Source organism: Phasianus colchicus, chromosome 19, assembly GCF_987193195.1.
Source record: "Phasianus colchicus chromosome 19, bPhaCol1.hap1.1, whole genome shotgun sequence".
NCBI lineage: Eukaryota > Metazoa > Chordata > Aves > Galliformes > Phasianidae > Phasianus > Phasianus colchicus.
This window is the reverse complement of record NC_143454.1, coordinates 2,687,925-2,704,332: the sequence shown is the minus strand read 5'-3', so window position 1 is coordinate 2,704,332 and position 16,408 is coordinate 2,687,925. Positions and strand designations below refer to the sequence as shown.

Sequence of the window (16,408 nt, the reverse complement as noted above, 5' to 3'; positions counted from 1 at the left end):
ATGGGAAGGAGGAGGGCAGCACCGCCTGCACAGCAGGGCCTGCTCATCAGCTGCTCTACAGTCATGCTTTCCACCAAGGGGTCTGTCAGGGGTCTCTCTCCGTGGAGCACTTTGCAGCGCTCCCATCACATTGGATCAGACCCACTGGGTCAGCAGTGGCCTGCTTTCCTCACAGCCAAGAACAGAGGAGTACCCTGTGGCCATCCCACCCCACCTCATCCCGTCCTGCATATCTGGCCTTGCCCAGCTCCTGCTGCCTCCCACCACTCTTCTCTGCTCTTCCAGGTCTTCTACAACAACAAGGGCTACCACAGCATGCCCACCTACCTCAACGCTCTCAACAACGCCATCCTGCGAGCCAACCTGCCCAAGAGCAAAGGCAACCCTGCTGCCTATGGTGAGAGCCTGAAGGGTTTTTAAGACAGAAGTACATCAGGAACAGCTGAGGACATGGCCCAACAAAATCCTGATCTAAAGTGCAGTGTTTCCCCTTGCTAGCTAATGCCCACCTGGGGTAGGGGCTCACTCTCCTTGGTTATATGTAGCTTGAGGTCTGGACTTGGCAGGTTCTGGCTGGGGCAGTGCCTCCCGGGCTTGCAGACTTGTCTGAAGGATGCTGTCTGCCAGTTAGTGAGAGGGAGGGTTCAGCCCCAAAGTGCTGCACTGCTTCTGGGCTGCAAGGAAGGAAACTCATCCTGCTGAGAACCAGGACCACACAGGCTGGAGCTGTGGCAACATTTTCTCTCCCAAGCCAGCTTTCACACCCTGACATTTCTTTTTCCTGCAGGCATCACAGTCACCAACCATCCCATGAACAAGACCAGCGCCAGCCTGTCCCTGGATTACCTGTACGTGTGGGGAGCTGGTTCATGGGAGAGTGGCCATTATGTAGAATGGGAAGGAGCTCCCTGCTGTGGTTTGCAGGGGAAAGCTGAGGGTTCTGCTGTGCACTCACCATGGGGAGGGAGTGGGAGGCTGTGACATGGCAGTCCCTGTTCTGTGTACAGAGGCTGTCTCACACTAGGGTGGGCAGCTGAGGATGATGGTGTCTCTGCTCTTCTCCTTGCTCCTGATGCAGCCTGCAAGGCACGGATGTGGTGATTGCCATCTTCATCATCGTGGCCATGTCCTTTGTGCCGGCCAGCTTTGTGGTGTTCCTGGTGGCTGAGAAGGCCACCAAGGCCAAACACCTGCAGTTTGTGAGCGGCTGCGACCCTGTCATCTACTGGCTGGCCAACTATGTGTGGGATATGGTGAGTGGGGCACATGACCTCAGTGTTGATCCCCCTGGGCTGAATGGGCAGGCAGTCACTGAAGGTTCTGTCCTCTCCAGCTGAACTACCTGGTGCCAGCCACATGCTGTATCATTATCCTGTTCGTGTTTGACCTCCCGGCATACACCTCTCCCACCAACTTCCCTGCCGTCCTCTCACTCTTCCTGCTGTACGGGTATGTTGCTGAGATGGGATGAGCAGGGCAGGGGGTGAGTCATGGTGCATCAGTGCATCCATCTGCACTGTGTCTGCACCAGGATCCAGCTCTGGGGCTGCCTGTGTGGCAGTTTCATCTGTTGGGAGACCCCAGGGAGGATGGCACTGGGAGATAGGCTCTGGGAAATCCCACAGCTCACTGGTTGTTGCCATGGTCCCTTTCCTGCCCCGCTCATGTGCAGTCCTGCTGCTTGTCTCCTCAGCTGGTCCATCACCCCTATCATGTATCCTGCCTCCTTCTGGTTTGAGGTGCCCAGCTCTGCCTATGTCTTCCTCATCGTCATCAACCTCTTCATTGGCATCACAGCCACCGTTGCCACGTTCCTGCTGCAGCTCTTTGAGCATGACAAGGTATGAGCTTCATGGCTCTGACTGGGGCCACCAGGAAGGGAGGAGATGCTTCTTCAACTTGGTGAGAGCGGTGATGTCCCTGGCATGGTACAAGGAACCAGAACGCTGTGACAAAGCCTTTGGCTCCCAAACAGCAACTGGTGGTGGTGCTGCCAGGGTGGTGCCAGGCAGGATAGGACCTCAGGAGGTCTCTACTGAAAACTCCTGCTCACAGCAGGGTCAGCTGTGAGCCCAGACTGCATCTTGGTGGCCATCCTGATCCTACTAGGTGCTTGCAGTCCCCATGGATGTTTCTGATGGCTGTATTCTCTCTGCCCACCTTCACAGGATTTGAAGTTGGTGAACAGCTACCTGAAGAGCTGCTTCCTTGTGTTCCCTAACTACAACCTGGGCCATGGCTTGATGGAGATGGCCTACAATGAATACATCAATGAATACTATGCCAAGATCGGTATGGCCTCTTCCTCCCACTCTCCCTTGCTCCATGGTGGGCCAGGGGAGACAACTGTGCTGCACATCCCTTCCTACCACCCTGTGGGACTCTCCAGGGGTCTAGAGCAACGTAGAGCAAAGAGCTGGGGGTTGTGAATGAGAGAGCCTTGGGAGCAGACACAGTTGAGGGCCTGCTGAGAGTCATGTTGTGGTGCCAGTGATGCTGAGCACAATTCCTCAGGTCATTCCATACATCAGCCCTGCAGAGAGCAGAGATTGTGAGCCCTGGCAGAATTGCACATTTCTGCTGCCATCACACGCTGCCCATGGTGAGGGCACTGTGCAGTGATCTGAGAGATGAGAATGCAGGGACTGCTTTGTTTCAGATGTAATATCTTGGTTGCACGGCTGCATTGCCCTACCAAAATGACCCTTTTGCTAAATGCAGCTTCAAGTTGGTGTCAGAAAGTTTTGGTGCTGCTGGCATCATGGGAAGTATTTAGGAGCAGAATCTGACATATCCATTCAGTACCCATTCTCAGTTGGATTGATCCACCCCACTGAGGTTGAAAAGTTGCAAGGTGATTTCAACAACTGTGTTGTGAATGGAAAGCCTTGTTGTAACCAGCAGTGGTGCTGGCAATGCCAGCCAGCCTGGGAAGATGCAGGAACATGGAAGGGGAGGGGATGCAGAAGCAGGGCAGTGTCACATTCAGCCTAGCTAAGACTTACAGTGAGCATGGTGGTGCGATAAGCAGCTGCTGCTACCTGATTGTTTTGCTGCTGACCCTCCAGTCTGTTATGGTGGTGGCCCTGTCCCCTGGAGCTGTCACACATGGGCTACCTGTCCTCCTGGGAAGGTGCCCCCAGCTGCTCTGTGCTCTTCATCCCACTCAGGGCAATTTGATAAAATGAAATCACCTTTCGAATGGGACATCGTGACACGAGGGCTCGTTGCTATGACAATCGAAGGCTTCGTCGGCTTCTTCATCACCATCATGTGCCAATACAACTTCTTCCGGAAGCCCCAGTGAGTGTGGCAGGGTTGTGCGGAGCTGTGCTGCAGCCTCCCCAGCCCTTTGCAATGGGACAGCTTGGCTGCGGGACCCTCAGCTCGGCACGGCCTCTGCCACCCGTCCCCAGACTCTGCCCCCTGGAGGGGTGCAGGAAGGCAGCTTGCCCCCCACCCCGCCCCTCGCTTCCTTCCGCAGGCGGCTCCCAGTCTCCACCAAACCCATTGAAGATGACATCGATGTGGCCAACGAGCGGCACCGCGTCCTGCGCGGCGATGCTGACAACGACATGCTGAAGATTGAGAACCTCACCAAGGTACAGGCGCCCCGGGGCTGTGGCACAGGGGTGCTGCGGGGCATTCAAGGGATGCAGGCTGAGCTGGGGTGCTGGGCTGAGCATCCTGCCCTGCCCTGCCAGGTGTACAAGTCCCGCAAGATCGGGCGCATCCTGGCTGTGGACCGGCTGTGTGTGGGTGTGCGGCCGGGGGAGTGCTTCGGGCTGCTGGGCGTCAATGGTGCGGGGAAGACGACCACCTTCAAGATGCTGACAGGGGATGAGAGCACGACGGGAGGAGAGGCCTTCGTTAATGGGCACAGGTATGGGGGCATGGGCTGGCGGGGGCTGCCCTCTTGTTTGTGGATGGGATGAGGACTGCTTTGGAGCTTCCCATGAAGAAGCAGCATGAGCCTCCCCCTGGGGCTCGGTGGTGCAGCCCCACATCCTGCTGGGCACTTGTCTGTGCGCTGTCTGTGACTCTGGCATTCCTTCTCCCTTTGGCCTCTCTGTCTCTTCTCACAGCATCCTGAAGGAGCTCCTCCAGGTCCAGCAGAGTTTGGGCTACTGCCCCCAGTTTGACGCGCTCTTTGATGAGCTGACAGCCCAGGAGCACCTGGAGCTCTACACGCGCCTGCGTGGCATTCCCTGGAAGGATGAGGAGAGGGTAGGATTTTGGTCAGGTGTTTGGCAATGCCTGGGGGCTGGTGCTGTGCCACAGTCTGCTCTGGGAAAAGCATCTCAGCTATCACTGGTGGGCACCAAAGTGGGTGTAGCCCCCCCTCATGACTGCCTGCTGCTGCCCCAGGGTAGTGCTGCTCCAGCAGTGCTCCTGCTGCATGTCCAGGGCTGGGCATAGGTGCAGGGAGGTCCCAGTGGTGCTCAGAGCTGTGTGAGGGGCTGTAATGGGGCTATTTGCCCATTGCCCTCTGCCAGCTCTTCACATCCTTTGCCCAGGGGTGTTTGGGGCCCCAGGAGGGTGATTACAGCCCTCTGCACCTTGCAGGTGGTGAAGTGGGCGCTGAAGAAGCTTGAACTGACCAAGTACGCTGACAAGCCTGCCAGCACCTACAGTGGAGGCAACAAGAGGAAGCTGTCCACAGCCATCGCTCTGATTGGATACCCAGCCTTCATCTTCCTGGTGCGCCCCGGCCTCCTGGCACCTGAGAGTGGGGTCTTCATCCCACTCTCATAAGTCCCACTGTCCCACTCAGTTCCATACCCCTGGACATGGACCCAGGCTAGTGTGCAGCTGTCCCGGGTGAAACAGTGCCCTGGGAAGGGGCTTTCTGCCCCATGGGCTTTGCCACAAGCATTCCAAGCTGGGGAGCAGGGAGGCAGAGCTGTGCCCATGCAACGGGAAGAGAGTTGTGGGGTTCCCCTTGAGAGCTGGCTTGTCTGAGGCTGCCATGTGTCCTGCAGGATGAGCCTACTACAGGGATGGACCCCAAGGCACGGCGCTTCCTCTGGAACCTCATCCTGGATGTCATCAAGACAGGCCGCTCCGTAGTGCTCACATCTCACAGGTCCGAGGGCTTTAGGCTACACCTGCAGTGCCTCCAGGCATCTCATGCGCTGTGGGTGAATGGTGGGGGGGAGAGAGGCTCTTTGGCCTCTGGGGGACAGCATATGGCAAAGGGCACAGGAGTGGAGGGAGCCTGGGTCACCCTGCCTCCCATCACTGGTGGTGGTGGCCCTGATGCATCAGGTGAAGGCCTGGGAAGCTCAGCTCCCCGTATGCCACAGCCTGCAACTCCTTGCTGGCTGTCTACGCCACGTCTCCAGGCTCAGGCCTGCCCTCTCTCCCCAGCATGGAGGAATGTGAGGCGCTCTGTACCCGTCTGGCCATCATGGTGAATGGGCGGCTGAAATGTCTTGGCAGCATCCAGCACCTGAAGAACAGGTAAGAGCCTGGGGGGGGGTCCAGCAACCTGCCAGGAGGTGCCAATTGCCAAATGGCAGGGTGATGGTATGGCATCCACTCCAAGCTTCCAGCTTTTTGTGCAGGTGCTTTAGAGGAGGGAGCAGGGGGAGCAGGGCAGTCCTGGTGGGAGCAGTCACTGCATCCCCAGCGGGCAGGTATCCGTGGGGTCGGTGTTTCCCCACAGAGATGCAGGTGTCTCATGGGAACCCCAACCCTTTGCAGGTTTGGTGATGGCTACATGATTACAGTGCGCACAAAGTCCAGCCTCAATGTCAAGGAGGTGGTGAGGTTCTTCAACCGCAACTTCCCTGAGGCCATCCTCAAGGTAACGTCCCCCAAGGGACTTCATCTTCCCTTCAGCTAGGGGGATGCGGGTGATGTGACGCAGTGTGCGGAGCGAGTGCTCCAATGTGATCTTGATGACTTTGCAGGAGAGGCACCACACTAAGGCCCAGTACCAGCTCAAATCGGACCAGATCTCACTGGCACAGGTCTTCAGCAAGATGGAGCAGGTGGTGGATGTGCTGGGCATTGAGGACTACTCTGTCAGCCAGACCACCCTGGACAACGTGAGGCTGGGGATGGCACAAGCAGCTGGGTGCTCACGCTGAGGGAGGGTGGCAGTGCCCACATGCCTGCCAGAAGCCTTCAGGACAGGAGCAAGTGCTGGGCTGGGAACGTGGGGGCACACGGAGTCTGGGTCACTGGTCACAGCAGTAGAGATGCCAGGTGAGGGGCAGCCCTGGGGCAGGGCTCTCACCCCTCTTTCCTTCCAGGTGTTTGTGAATTTTGCCAAGAAGCAAAGCGACAACCTGGAGCAGCAAGAGACAAGCCCCAGCTGTGCCCTGCAGTCCCCCTGGGAGCGTGTGCTGAGCCTGCTGCGCCCGCGGGCTGCGCCCACAGAGCTGCGGGCTCTGGTGGTGGAGGAGCAGGAGGACCTGGAGACAGATGATGAAGGCCTCATCAGCTTCGAGGAGGAGAGGGTGAGAGGCAGCCCCAGCATCTCGGTGTCCCAGCACCCTAATCTCAGTGTCCGTGCTCTCAGTTCTGTCCTTGTCATGAGGCCCCAGCATCATGCCTGGGCCCTCATCCTGGGAAATCAAGGCCAGACGGGGGCAAGACCTGAGGGTGCTTATCAGGGGAGGAGGGGTATGGGAGCTTCCCCAGCTCCTGGGCCGAGTGCCTCCCCCTGAGCCCTACAATCTGTGTGTCCCCAGGCTCAGCTGTCATTTAACACAGACACGCTGTGCTGAGGAGCTGAGGAGGAGCCACATCCCCAGGCTGTGATGCCATTGAACACTTTTCGCCTTTCCCCTCCCTTCGCCCCTGTCGTGTGGATGCAGCTGGCATGGGGATGTGGATGGCTGCCTCCTGCCCTGCTGCTGAGGAGGACGTGGTGGGTGCAGCACCAGCCCTGATGGACCCTGCAAGCCACTACCCCAGCCCTCCTTGTCCCGTTCAGCTCCAGGGCCGTGTCCCCATGCCACACTTGTGGCTGCTGCCCTCGCCAGCTCGCCGGGCTGGCACATGCCACGAACAGTCTGGGAGAAGAGAAGAGAAGAGAAGAGAAGAGAAGAGAAGAGAAGAGAAGAGAAGAGAAGAGAAGAGAAGAGAAGAGAAGAGAAGAGAAGAGAAGAGAAGAGAAGAGAAGAGAAGAGAAGAGAAGAGAAGAGAAGAGAAGAGAAGAGAAGAGAAGAGAAGGATGTGATGCCAGTGCCACCAGTCCCACACGTCCCAGGGCGGGGAGAAGGCCAGTGAGAGCGGTGCCTTCGGGCAGCCACGTTGCACCCACCCCAGGGACCCCTGACTATGGGAATGCCCCTGTTCCGTCCCAGCCCTGGTGTGATCAGAGGAAGGACTGTTGCATTCTCCTTGTTGCCATCGCTTGCTGGGCTTGGTGCTGGCCATGGCATCGCACGGGCTCAGTGGCTCAGTACGGAAGGGGCCGGAGCTCCAGTGCTTCACCCTTGTTTGATCACTGCTGCCGGTGCTGCTGCCAGGACCTTGCTGTGCCCTCACCCCCGTGAGCCCCCAGCTCACTGCCATGTCCCAGGCTGCTCTTGCCTGGGCCTGGTCCTGGGCCCACTCTGCCTTGCCTTCCCCAGCTTGCTCTGTGCACTCAGTGCCATCCCTGGGGCAGGGCACTACTACCCATGCCAAGAGGCACGTGGTGGGGCAGAGGGGTATTTCACAGGGTATTTCACATGCTGGCACCAGCTGTTTCTCCCCTCTGCCCCCAACTGCGTCCTACAGCCCCCCATCCTGCCCCCTGCCTGCTGCTAGCCCCTGCTTCCCGTGCCCCACAGCAGGCACAGGACAACGCTGCAGCTGTGCCACCATTCTACTGTCACCCATCCTGTTCTCCGTGGCCATGGCCCAGTGCAGGAGCGTTGGTTCACTGCGGCTACTGAAAGGAACTGCTGCACCCAGGATGGTTTCTGAGCCTGGAAACAACCTCGAGGGGGTGAGGGCAGGGCAAGCCCAGCTGGGCACTGGTCAGCCTGGCAGTGGTACTTGTTCTGTTGGGCAGGGAAGGACGGCAGCTGGCAGTGGTGCTGTGCCCATCCATGTGCAGCATCACCCAGCGCTGGAGCAGGCACCCTCAGGGTGGCAGCACCCCTCCTTTCTGCAGAGGGTCCTGCCACCTCCTCACCCACAGGGGGCTGTGCCCAGCACCCCCAGACTGCAGCCTTTCAGCAGCCATGCCCAAAGCAGGAGTGACTGCTGAGCCTGTACTGCTAACCTGGGCATCACTCTGCACCCCAGGGCTCCCACCCCCCCCCGAGGTAGCCATGCCCCGCCACCCGCACTGTGCTGCCTGTGCCCGCCTCCTGCCCAGTGAGGCAGCTCCGGCAGCCCGGGCTCGCTGCGGTGTGGGCAGTGCTGTGGGGGTATGGGACGGAGCTGCTACTGCCTCTGCTCAAGGACGGACCCGGGGTGGGAGCGGTACCACTTTGCCCTCTGCTGTGCCCACAGCCCGCCAGTCCAGTGTGCCACTACTAGAGATTGTGATACAATATACAGTATTTTCAATAGGGGAAAAACTCGGGGCGGGGGAGGGGGGAGGGAGAGAGATAAGCTCTATTTTCAGATTTTTCAGACCATATATTTTTTACGGCATACTGGAAACTGGCCGGTCCCTGCATGGTGCAAGGGGCAAGGGCGGGTGCTGAGGGAGCAGCAAACTGTGGGTTTGCCCTTTGCCAACAGGGAAAGGAGGGCCCGTGTCGCCTGCAGGCATCCAGAGGTGACCTGGAAGGGGGGACAGCTCAGCCCCCTCCAGGCACCCAAGGGTGGGCACGGCGCCCTGCCCTGCTGCAGGGCTGTGTACTCTTCCCACAGCTGCCCTGGTGTTGTGCCTCTGGGGCTACTCGTGGAAGGAGACACCCCAGTCCCCCAGCCCAGCACTCCCACCCGGTGCCGTCCCGCCGTCCTTGGGTGCTCAGCAAAGTCGTTGTGCCCCTCGCAGAGTGCTCAGCAGAGCCTGGGGGCCGCGTGCCCTCCCTGCTCCAGGTGCGGGAGGACCGTGCAGAAAGGTGCCCCACGACAGCGGGGCTGGAGCAGCGCGTTGCCCAGGGCCGGGTGCCCGCTGCCTTAACACTGCTTTCTTGAGTTCGGCCCCGCTTCCCAGCTCGCCTCCCCCCGCACCGCCGCAGGAGCAGCTCCTGTGCCATGCACGGCCCCGAGTGTGGGGCACCCCGGTGGGTGGGGATGCTCCGGAGGAGCCTGTACATTGCTAGAAAAAAAAAAAAAAAAAAAAAAAGGAAATGTGAAAATGATGATTGTTTTAAATAAAAAATAACTGGAGCCAGCAAGGCTGCGCAACGAGTGGCGGGCAGGGGGTGGAAATGCCAGCGCGGCCGGACGGGCTGGAGCCGGGCACGGGGTGAGGAGCTGCTCAGTGCCCTGGGCAGGGCGGGGGGTGCAGGGGCACAGGCACGGCGCTGGGGGCATCGCCCGGAGCCGGTGCGGGGCTGGCGGGGAGGCACGGAGCGCTGCGGGCGCAGCAGCCCCCGGGCAGAGCCGCCCTTTGCCGCTCCGCTGTGGTCGTGGGGCCCCGCGACGGGGCGGCCCCTCTGTGCTGTGGGGCCACGCGTGGGTGGGAGCGGGAGCACCCCGGGGAGGAATGTGGGTTGGGAGGGGCCGCAGCTCTGGCACGGGCACTTACGGCACAGTCACCGCTGAGCCACCGCCCAGCATGGACGAGAAGCCCCAGATCCAGCTCTTCGTCAAGGTGAGGACCTGCACGGGGCCGGGGGTCGCGGCTGCCGCTGCCTGCGAGCGCCGGGGTCGCCAGCATTGGCGTCAGCGTCCGACCGCTGCCACGGCCGCCCCGGGGGCTGCACCGGAGCGCGGCGGCTGAGCTCTGCCTTTGCCCGCAGGCGAGCGAGGACGGGGAGAGCGTGGGGCACTGCCCCTTCTGCCAGCGGCTCTTCATGGTGCTGCTGCTCAAAGGAGCACCCTTCACCCTCACCACCGTGGACACGAAGAGGTGAGCGGTTCTCCGCGACGCGCTGCCGGCCTGGGGGCGTGGGGTGGGACAGCCCTGCTCCGCGCACCGGCCCGGGGGTTGCGGGAAGGTCTCACCACGTGGGGAAGGGGCTGAGGACATCTGTTGTACCCCCTGGCTGCCCACCGTTGCCCTAAGGGAGGGCGGCGGACGCTTCTTGGGCGGAGTTGTCACGGACACACCCGGGGCAGGAGCAGCCCCCGGGGAACGCCTCATCCTTTTGCCCGGGACAGGTCCCGGTGCGCTGCAGATCCCCGGGCAACGCGGGCGTCAGCAGCTTCCTCTCTCCTGCAGGGCTCTGGATGTGCTGAAGGACTTTGCGCCCGGCGCTCAGCTGCCCGTTCTGCTCTACAACGGAGACTCCAAGACCGATACAGTCACCATCGAGGACTTCCTGGAGGCCAGGCTGGCCCCCCCCACGTCAGTGGCTGGCACTGCCCTGAGAAGGGCTAAGGAGGGGTGGAGAAGCTGAGGAAGGGGCGGGGATGGCAGCTTCCAGCCCTGCTGCTTTTTTCCACAGCTTGTGCCCATGTCCCCGCAGGTTCCCCAGCCTGGTCCCGCGGTACAAGGAGTCAAGGCTGGCTGGAAACGACATCTTCCACAAGTTCTCCACCTTCATCAAGAACCCAGTGCCTGCTCAGGATGAGGGTGAGGAGCTGGGGGGCAGGCCGTGCCGTGTCGTATGGGGGCAGCGACAGCGCCAGCCTGGGCCAGGCGAGAACGGTGCAGGCGCAATGCCGGCAGAGCAGGGGCTGGAGGCTGCCTGCTGCCCTGACTGCACACTGCTGCCGCCCCACAGCGCTGCAGCGGAACCTGCTGAAGGCCCTGCTGAAGCTGGATGAGTACCTGAGTACACCCCTGGAGCATGAGCTGGCCCGAGAGCCTCACCTCCGCATCTCCCAGCGCCGCTTCCTCGACGGCGACCAGCTCACGTTGGCTGACTGCAACCTGCTGCCCAAGCTCAACATCGTGCAGGTGCGCGGCTGTCCCCACTACACGCCTTCTTTCCTTGCCTTGCCTCCTTGGTGCTGCCTGCCCCATGCTCTCACCTCCTCCTGGGTACCCACCTGCTACCTGCTGCAGCAACTTCTCTTTCCCCTGTGTCATTCCCTGTGCACCTCACCCCCCCAGGTGCCTTCCTGGCACCCCACAGCTCCGGCCCAGCACAGCACTTTCCCAGACCTCACCCCATCTGCATCCTGCACCGAGTGCCCCTCCTCCATCCTGTGCTATGCCAGCAATGTCCTCTTGCCCCGTGCCACCCTCCCTGGCTCCCACCAGTGAGCACCACCAGCTCCTGGCTGCAGCCCCCCCAGCTCATGGCAGGCACACAGCAATGGGCTGTTTCTGCCCGCAGATTGTCTGCCAGCATTACCGCCGCTTCGGCATCCCCAAGGACCTGCAGGCGGTGTGGCGCTACCTTAACAACGCTGCTGAAACCAAGGAGTTCAAGTACACCTGTCCCAGCAGTGAGGAGATCGTGCAGGCCTACCGCTCCGTTGTCCGGTCCCCGCAGTGAGCCGGGCAGACGCCCAGGTGGGCACAGGGCCGGGCACCAGCACAGCACCTGCCTGGTCCTGCTGCTCCCACCGCCATCCTGCCCACACGCGCTTCAGAGGGCAGAGCATCAGCACGCAAATTTCCCCAGCTGGCACCCAAGGTGCCTCACACTGAGCCTGCCAATGCTTTCTTGCTTCTCGTGTCACCCTCTCTGCCTGGCCAGGACACCCTCTACCCACCCTGCGGTCCCTCAAGCATTAAGGATGGGTACAGCCATGGGCACCGCTTGTAAGAGAACTGGGCAGTGCTGAGGGGAACATTGGGGGCTGGGGAAGAAAAGCTGCCTGGAGGGCAGTGCACTGCAGTGGGAATCCCTACAGCCTCCCACCACGCGAGCTGCCCTAGCTGCGGCCAGGACAGCAGGCACTGCAGGGTGTTTGTGAGCAGCAGCACAGGGTGAGGGGAACGGGCACAGCTGTGGCAAAGCCCTGGGAATGGAGCTGGGGGGGACTCTGCAGCACCCTGCCCTGTCACCACTGCTGTGGCAAGGGGAGCAGAGGGCAACGTCCTGCCAGGACTTGCTGCTAGGAAGCTCTCTGGAGCAGATTTGGGACAGGGATGGGGATGAAATGGGGAAAGTCCAAGCCATGCATCAGAGCACTCGGAAATCAATAAAGGCTTTGCAAGTGAGACAGGAGTGTGTCTGGAGTGACCTGCCACTGTAGCTGCCCCCTGCACATGGCTTGGCTCTGTGGGAGGGTGGAGAGGCTCTCACCAGTCACCTACCCATCCATTGGCACAAAACTGGCGAGAAAGTGCACTCCTTGGAGCCTTTGAGCTTCCAGATTGAGCTGAAATTGGCTGCTGAGCAATAGAAGTAGAATGAAATGACACACACACACACCGTCATGCTGGCCGGGTACCAAGACCTGCTGGCCAAAACCAGAAACCAGCTTTACTGGCAATAAATTAAGCACAGACAACCTTTAAAAAATACCTTTTGATGCTCTTTTAAAAACCCCAGCAACTCATAGCAAGTGGGGTAGAGGTGTGGCACCTGTCAGCAGGGAAAAGCTGCAGGGCAAAAAGCCACCACTTTGTCACCGCTGCCTCGCCTGCCCCCAGAGCTGTGCCCCAGCACAGCCGAGGAGCCACTGCCCACCAGGTCTGCCTGGTGCTGCCTGCAGGTCCTGCCTGCCCCATGCAGCTCTCAGCCCTGCATGCATCGCACCTGCAGAGCAGCATGGTGCAGGCAGACTCCAGTGTCTAAGCGTGGATAACAAGGCTGCTGTTGGGAGGATGGAACAGTGCAGGTCATGAGTCTTCAAAGTCCACTCCAGATGGAACAGACTTGCTAGAAAAGGATACAGGGAGTCACACCGAGCCATGCACCCTGCAGAGCACGGCCCAGCAGATCAGCTGGGCTCCCAGCACTGGGCTGTGGAGCAGCACGTACCTTTTGAAGCCAGGATTAATGAGGGACTCTCCTGGGATCTTTCTTTTTGCTGGCAAAGTGGAGCCAGCAGCCTTGTTCCTTCTGGGGCTGGGGTCTGCCTTAGACGGGGTGGGGGGAGGAGGGACAGGAAAAGCAAGAGCTCAGCAGTGGGCTCTGGCAGCCCTGCAGGCCCTTCTGAGCCCTGAGAGCACCTATGGCAGCCACAGTGGGTGAGGAAGGCCTGGGGGAGCTGCCAGGGCCTTCAGTCTGGGAGATCATCAGTGCCGGTCCTCCCCTGCAGCTGGGCACACTGCCTGCCCGCCGATGCATCACCTCGGGAGCTGCTGTGCTGAGCCGGGCCCCTCCTGTGCCAGGGAGGGCACCGACAGCAGTGCGGGCAGCAGCCACGGCGGAGGAGGATCAGCACCCCGGGGGGCTCCCAGCCCCTGCAGCCTCCTGGGGGACGAGAAGGCAAACGAACGTGCAGCACAGCCCCCAGAACCACTCACCTGGCAGGATGGGCTGCTGGCTCTGGAAGGTGTTCTTCTCAGGGCTGTAGCTCAGCGTGCCCAACACTGTGCGACAGGAGCAGGGGTCACAGCTCATGCCAGTGCCTGCCTAGCACTTCCCTGCCCTGCACGGCCACACGGCTCCCTCCTCCCGCCCACCTCCACGCGGGGACCTCCCCACCAGGAAGGGCACTTCTGCGCACGGAGGTGCCCCGAGAACACGGCCGTGCTGCTGCACGCTTCAGGCGGGGGATCTCCTGCCCGAGGTGCTCCGGACGGCCCCACCCGTGGGCACACGGCAGCCGCAGAAGAGGCGGATGTTGTAAAGACCCCCCTCCCGCGGGGCCCCTCCGACGGCCGCCCGCCCCTCTCCCCCCGCCCCGTCCCGAGGCCGCACCTTCCAAGCGCTCCTCCAGGTCCCGGACGCGGGCGGTCATGGCGAACAGCAGCGCCTGGAGCTGCGGCCGCGCCTCGGCAGCGGGCAGCCGGGGAAGCAGCAGCGCCTCGTGCCCCTCCCGCAGCCGCAGCGTGGCCGCCCCGTCCCGCAGCCCCAGCGAGGCGGCCCCGCGGCCCAGCGCTGCCCTGCTGGGATGGAGCGCGGTGAGCCGGGGCCCGCAGCCCGGCGGGGGACGGACGGACGGACGGACGGACGGACGGACGGACGGACGGACGGAAATCCCGGGTCCCTCTCACCCGCCGGGCGCCCACCTGAGTTCCGCGACGCCGTCCTCCGGCGGATCCCCGCCGAGCCGCGCGGCCCACATCTCCAGCGCATCGGTCACACTGCGGGGCAGAGGTTCAGGCCGGGCCTCGTCGGCCCCGCCCCGCCCCGCCCCGCCCGGCACTCACTAGACGGTGGCGGCCGAGCCGGGGCCGGACGCGGGGCGGCAGTAGCAGAGGTAGCGGTCCGCGCCGTCCCGCAGAACTACGAACGGCCCCGACGGCTCCGCCATGTCACTGCCGGAAGGGGCGGCGCGGGCGGCGCTGCGGGAACGGCCGGCCCCGTGATGGTGCACCTCGGGCTGCGGCGGGTGGAGGACAGCGTGGCCGCCAAACACCCGGTGCGTGCGGGGGGGGGAGGTCGGGGGGAGCGAGGCGGATGGAGCCGGTGTCCCCGCGCTGACGGTGTCCCCGCAGGCGCTGCAGCAGTACGCGGCGTGCCAGGCCCACGCCTTCATGAAGGGCATCGGCACCTTCCTGGCAGGTACGGCCGCGGAGGGACGCGGCGGGCGGGGCTGCCCGGTGCTAACCGCCCCCCGGCCTGACGGCGCCGTGGCCGGCACCGCCCGGCTCGCTGTTTGGGCAGGCAGCGGCGCTGCGTTTGCCGTGCAGAAGCTGGTGAACTGGAGGCTGCCGTACGCGCTGCGGTGGAACCTGCTGCTGTCTGTGGGTGAGTGCCCCGCGCCGACCCCCCCGGCCCCGCTCCCTGCCCGGTGACGGCGCGAGGCCCCGCGGGGAGCGCAGTCCGGGCGGCGGGAGCGGAGCCGCGTTTGCGGTTGTCGGCCGGTCGCCTTTCTGCTCCCCAGTGCCCGGGGGGGTCGGGGTCTGCTCACGGGCGGCTGTACAGCCTGCTTTAGAGGGAGGACACCCGCATGCCGGTCTGTCCAGTGGCAGGGTCCTTGGCCAGCTATACGGTGACCAGAGCGGAGACGCAGAAATGCTCGGACTTCTGGATTTATTTGGAGACGGGCACGTCCCCGCAGGAGCACCGCATGGCTGACAGAGTGCCTCAGCCTGCAGGTGAGTTTTGTGTCTCTCCCACAGCTCTCCCTTGGCTTGGCTTGGTTCTTCCCTGCTGTGGCTCTTTGCCGTTCCTGCCTCATATCTAAGCTCGCTGCTGACTGCATCCTTGTCACAATCCCTCATGTGCCATGGTGACACCCTCCAGTTGAGGATCCCCCTTCTACGGGGCAGCAGCAGCAGCTCCCCAGGGTTGCAGCAGCCAGTGCTCCCTGCTTGCCCTGATCTGGTGCCCTGCAGTGCTCTGTGCCCATTGCCTGCTCAGCAGCAACCTGGTACAGCCGCTGCCCGCTGGCCTGCCCGTTCTGTGCATTCACAAGAGCTGGGACTTTTTGTTTGCTGGAATGGAATAGGGCCGTGGATGAGCTAGCAAACTGTGCTTGTGCTTGAGCCACTGCTCAGTGGGAAACTGAATGGGGCTGGAGCAGACATGCTGGGGTTTCCTGTGGCTGCCTCCTGCTGTGCCCGGTGGCATCATGCTGCTGAAGCTCAGTAAAACTGAAGAGGTATTAAGCACTTCCCCAGGGCTCTGTGCTTCTCTGCTTGCCCTGCCAAACATGCTGGGATCATCTGGGGTCCAACAAGCTTGCTCTTGTCTGTTGCAGACAACCTGCTCAGCCTGGAGGACGCAGAGAGAGTGGAGAGAGTGCCACCAGCCGTGCGGAGGAACAAATACGGGGACATCGTGGAGTAGCCAGGAGCACGGTGTGCTGTGCCCACATCCTGCTGCTGCTGCCCTCAGCCCTTCTGTCTGCTTGCTGTGCCCCTGCAGTGTGGGAGACATCTGCAGTGCTGCCACGGAGCTCAGAGGAGTCCCCAGCAGTTGTGTGTGAGCACCCAATAAAAGTCCTGAGCTGAATGCATATGCTGTGAAGGAAGTCATGTCTGGCAGTGGGATGGAAGGAGCTGGTGGCAAACATCACCTGGACGCATCCCCTCTGCTGTATGTTGAAGCAGAAAAATCTGGTCTCTCTGAGACTACAGGAATCACAGTCCAAGTGTGCTGGGCTGTGAAACATCTCTAGACATGGACGTGTCCAGACAGAACTGTGAGGAGGCAGAGCTGCTGCCACACTCTCTGTTCATTGGGCATTGCTGATAACATAACAGCATGACCTATTTGCTCACCCAAACGCTGCTGTCCTGAATCTTCTGCCTTGTTGTCTGTCCCAAAGAGGGGAGCAGTGTGTGCGTGCCCAGAGCCGGGCTGTGAACCCTGCTGGCCTCGGG

At 61.7% G+C, this 16,408-nt stretch overlaps 5 protein-coding genes across 6 annotated transcripts in view; 3 read left to right on the top strand and 2 right to left on the bottom strand.

Annotated features, from left to right (window-relative positions):
• ABCA2 (ATP binding cassette subfamily A member 2) overlaps positions 1–9,252 on the top strand; it is a 33,442-nt gene extending 24,190 nt beyond the window's left edge. For both annotated transcript variants that reach the window (XM_090121373.1, XM_090121372.1), the window contains exons 33-49: positions 286–397; positions 788–848; positions 1,079–1,253; positions 1,334–1,449; positions 1,694–1,841; positions 2,169–2,292; positions 3,171–3,303; positions 3,485–3,602; positions 3,705–3,883; positions 4,086–4,227; positions 4,567–4,701; positions 4,983–5,086; positions 5,371–5,463; positions 5,707–5,809; positions 5,916–6,053; positions 6,261–6,467; positions 6,702–9,252. In XM_090121373.1, coding sequence (XP_089977499.1) covers positions 286–397; positions 788–848; positions 1,079–1,253; positions 1,334–1,449; positions 1,694–1,841; positions 2,169–2,292; positions 3,171–3,303; positions 3,485–3,602; positions 3,705–3,883; positions 4,086–4,227; positions 4,567–4,701; positions 4,983–5,086; positions 5,371–5,463; positions 5,707–5,809; positions 5,916–6,053; positions 6,261–6,467; positions 6,702–6,737 — 2,124 coding nt within the window. In that variant the 3' untranslated portion in view covers positions 6,738–9,252. The remainder of the gene's footprint in view (positions 1–285; positions 398–787; positions 849–1,078; positions 1,254–1,333; positions 1,450–1,693; positions 1,842–2,168; positions 2,293–3,170; positions 3,304–3,484; positions 3,603–3,704; positions 3,884–4,085; positions 4,228–4,566; positions 4,702–4,982; positions 5,087–5,370; positions 5,464–5,706; positions 5,810–5,915; positions 6,054–6,260; positions 6,468–6,701) is intronic.
• Positions 9,253–9,372: 120 nt separating this feature from the next.
• CLIC3 (CLIC family member 3) lies at positions 9,373–12,381 on the top strand. Its single transcript, XM_031601449.2, has 6 exons — positions 9,373–9,718; positions 9,867–9,976; positions 10,289–10,414; positions 10,536–10,642; positions 10,794–10,969; positions 11,352–12,381. Exons 1-6 carry the CDS (start codon positions 9,611–9,613, stop codon positions 11,511–11,513), a joined length of 789 nt encoding a protein of 262 aa, XP_031457309.1. The 5' UTR covers positions 9,373–9,610; the 3' UTR covers positions 11,514–12,381.
• A 48-nt stretch (positions 12,382–12,429) lies between these two features.
• PAXX (PAXX non-homologous end joining factor) lies at positions 12,430–13,798 on the bottom strand. The gene is made up of 3 exons (XM_031601451.2): positions 13,439–13,798; positions 12,951–13,044; positions 12,430–12,848 (listed from the first exon to the last, which is right to left on the bottom strand). Exons 1-3 carry the CDS (start codon positions 13,533–13,535, stop codon positions 12,809–12,811), a joined length of 231 nt encoding a protein of 76 aa, XP_031457311.2. The 5' UTR covers positions 13,536–13,798; the 3' UTR covers positions 12,430–12,808.
• On the bottom strand, positions 13,548–14,391 carry LOC149915441 (protein PAXX-like). Its single transcript, XM_090121666.1, has 4 exons — positions 14,288–14,391; positions 14,147–14,221; positions 13,836–14,020; positions 13,548–13,633 (listed from the first exon to the last, which is right to left on the bottom strand). The coding sequence occupies exons 1-4, from the start codon at positions 14,389–14,391 to the stop codon at positions 13,548–13,550; spliced, it is 450 nt and encodes a 149-aa protein (XP_089977792.1).
• Positions 14,277–16,041, top strand: TMEM141 (transmembrane protein 141). Its single transcript, XM_031601452.2, has 5 exons — positions 14,277–14,499; positions 14,576–14,642; positions 14,745–14,828; positions 15,047–15,178; positions 15,784–16,041. The coding sequence occupies exons 1-5, from the start codon at positions 14,446–14,448 to the stop codon at positions 15,870–15,872; spliced, it is 426 nt and encodes a 141-aa protein (XP_031457312.1). The 5' UTR covers positions 14,277–14,445; the 3' UTR covers positions 15,873–16,041.
• Positions 16,042–16,408: the final 367 nt, after the last annotated feature.

Bases quoted from the DNA above. Each gene is read 5' to 3' on its own strand.
- CLIC3 (XM_031601449.2), top strand. From the start codon at position 9,611: ATGTGGGTTGGGAGGGGCCGCAGCTCTGGCACGGGCACTTACGGCACA. The intron at 9,719-9,866 runs GTGAGGACCTGC...CTTTGCCCGCAG, and splicing joins AGATCCAGCTCTTCGTCAAG to GCGAGCGAGGACGGGGAGAG. The intron at 9,977-10,288 runs GTGAGCGGTTCT...TCTCTCCTGCAG, and splicing joins ACCACCGTGGACACGAAGAG to GGCTCTGGATGTGCTGAAGG.
- PAXX (XM_031601451.2), bottom strand. From the start codon at position 13,535: ATGAGCTGTGACCCCTGCTCCTGTCGCACAGTGTTGGGCACGCTGAGC. The intron at 13,045-13,438 runs GTGAGTGGTTCT...CGTCTAAGGCAG, and splicing joins CCAGCAGCCCATCCTGCCAG to ACCCCAGCCCCAGAAGGAAC. The intron at 12,849-12,950 runs GTACGTGCTGCT...ATCCTTTTCTAG, and splicing joins ATTAATCCTGGCTTCAAAAG to CAAGTCTGTTCCATCTGGAG.
- TMEM141 (XM_031601452.2), top strand. From the start codon at position 14,446: ATGGTGCACCTCGGGCTGCGGCGGGTGGAGGACAGCGTGGCCGCCAAA. The intron at 14,643-14,744 runs GTACGGCCGCGG...CTGTTTGGGCAG, and splicing joins CATCGGCACCTTCCTGGCAG to GCAGCGGCGCTGCGTTTGCC. The intron at 14,829-15,046 runs GTGAGTGCCCCG...CGGTCTGTCCAG, and splicing joins GAACCTGCTGCTGTCTGTGG to TGGCAGGGTCCTTGGCCAGC.
- LOC149915441 (XM_090121666.1), bottom strand. From the start codon at position 14,391: ATGGCGGAGCCGTCGGGGCCGTTCGTAGTTCTGCGGGACGGCGCGGAC. The intron at 14,222-14,287 runs GTGAGTGCCGGG...TCTGCCCCGCAG, and splicing joins GGCTCGGCCGCCACCGTCTA to TGTGACCGATGCGCTGGAGA. The intron at 13,634-13,835 runs GTGCGGCCTCGG...CTCCGTGCGCAG, and splicing joins CCTGGAGGAGCGCTTGGAAG to AAGTGCCCTTCCTGGTGGGG.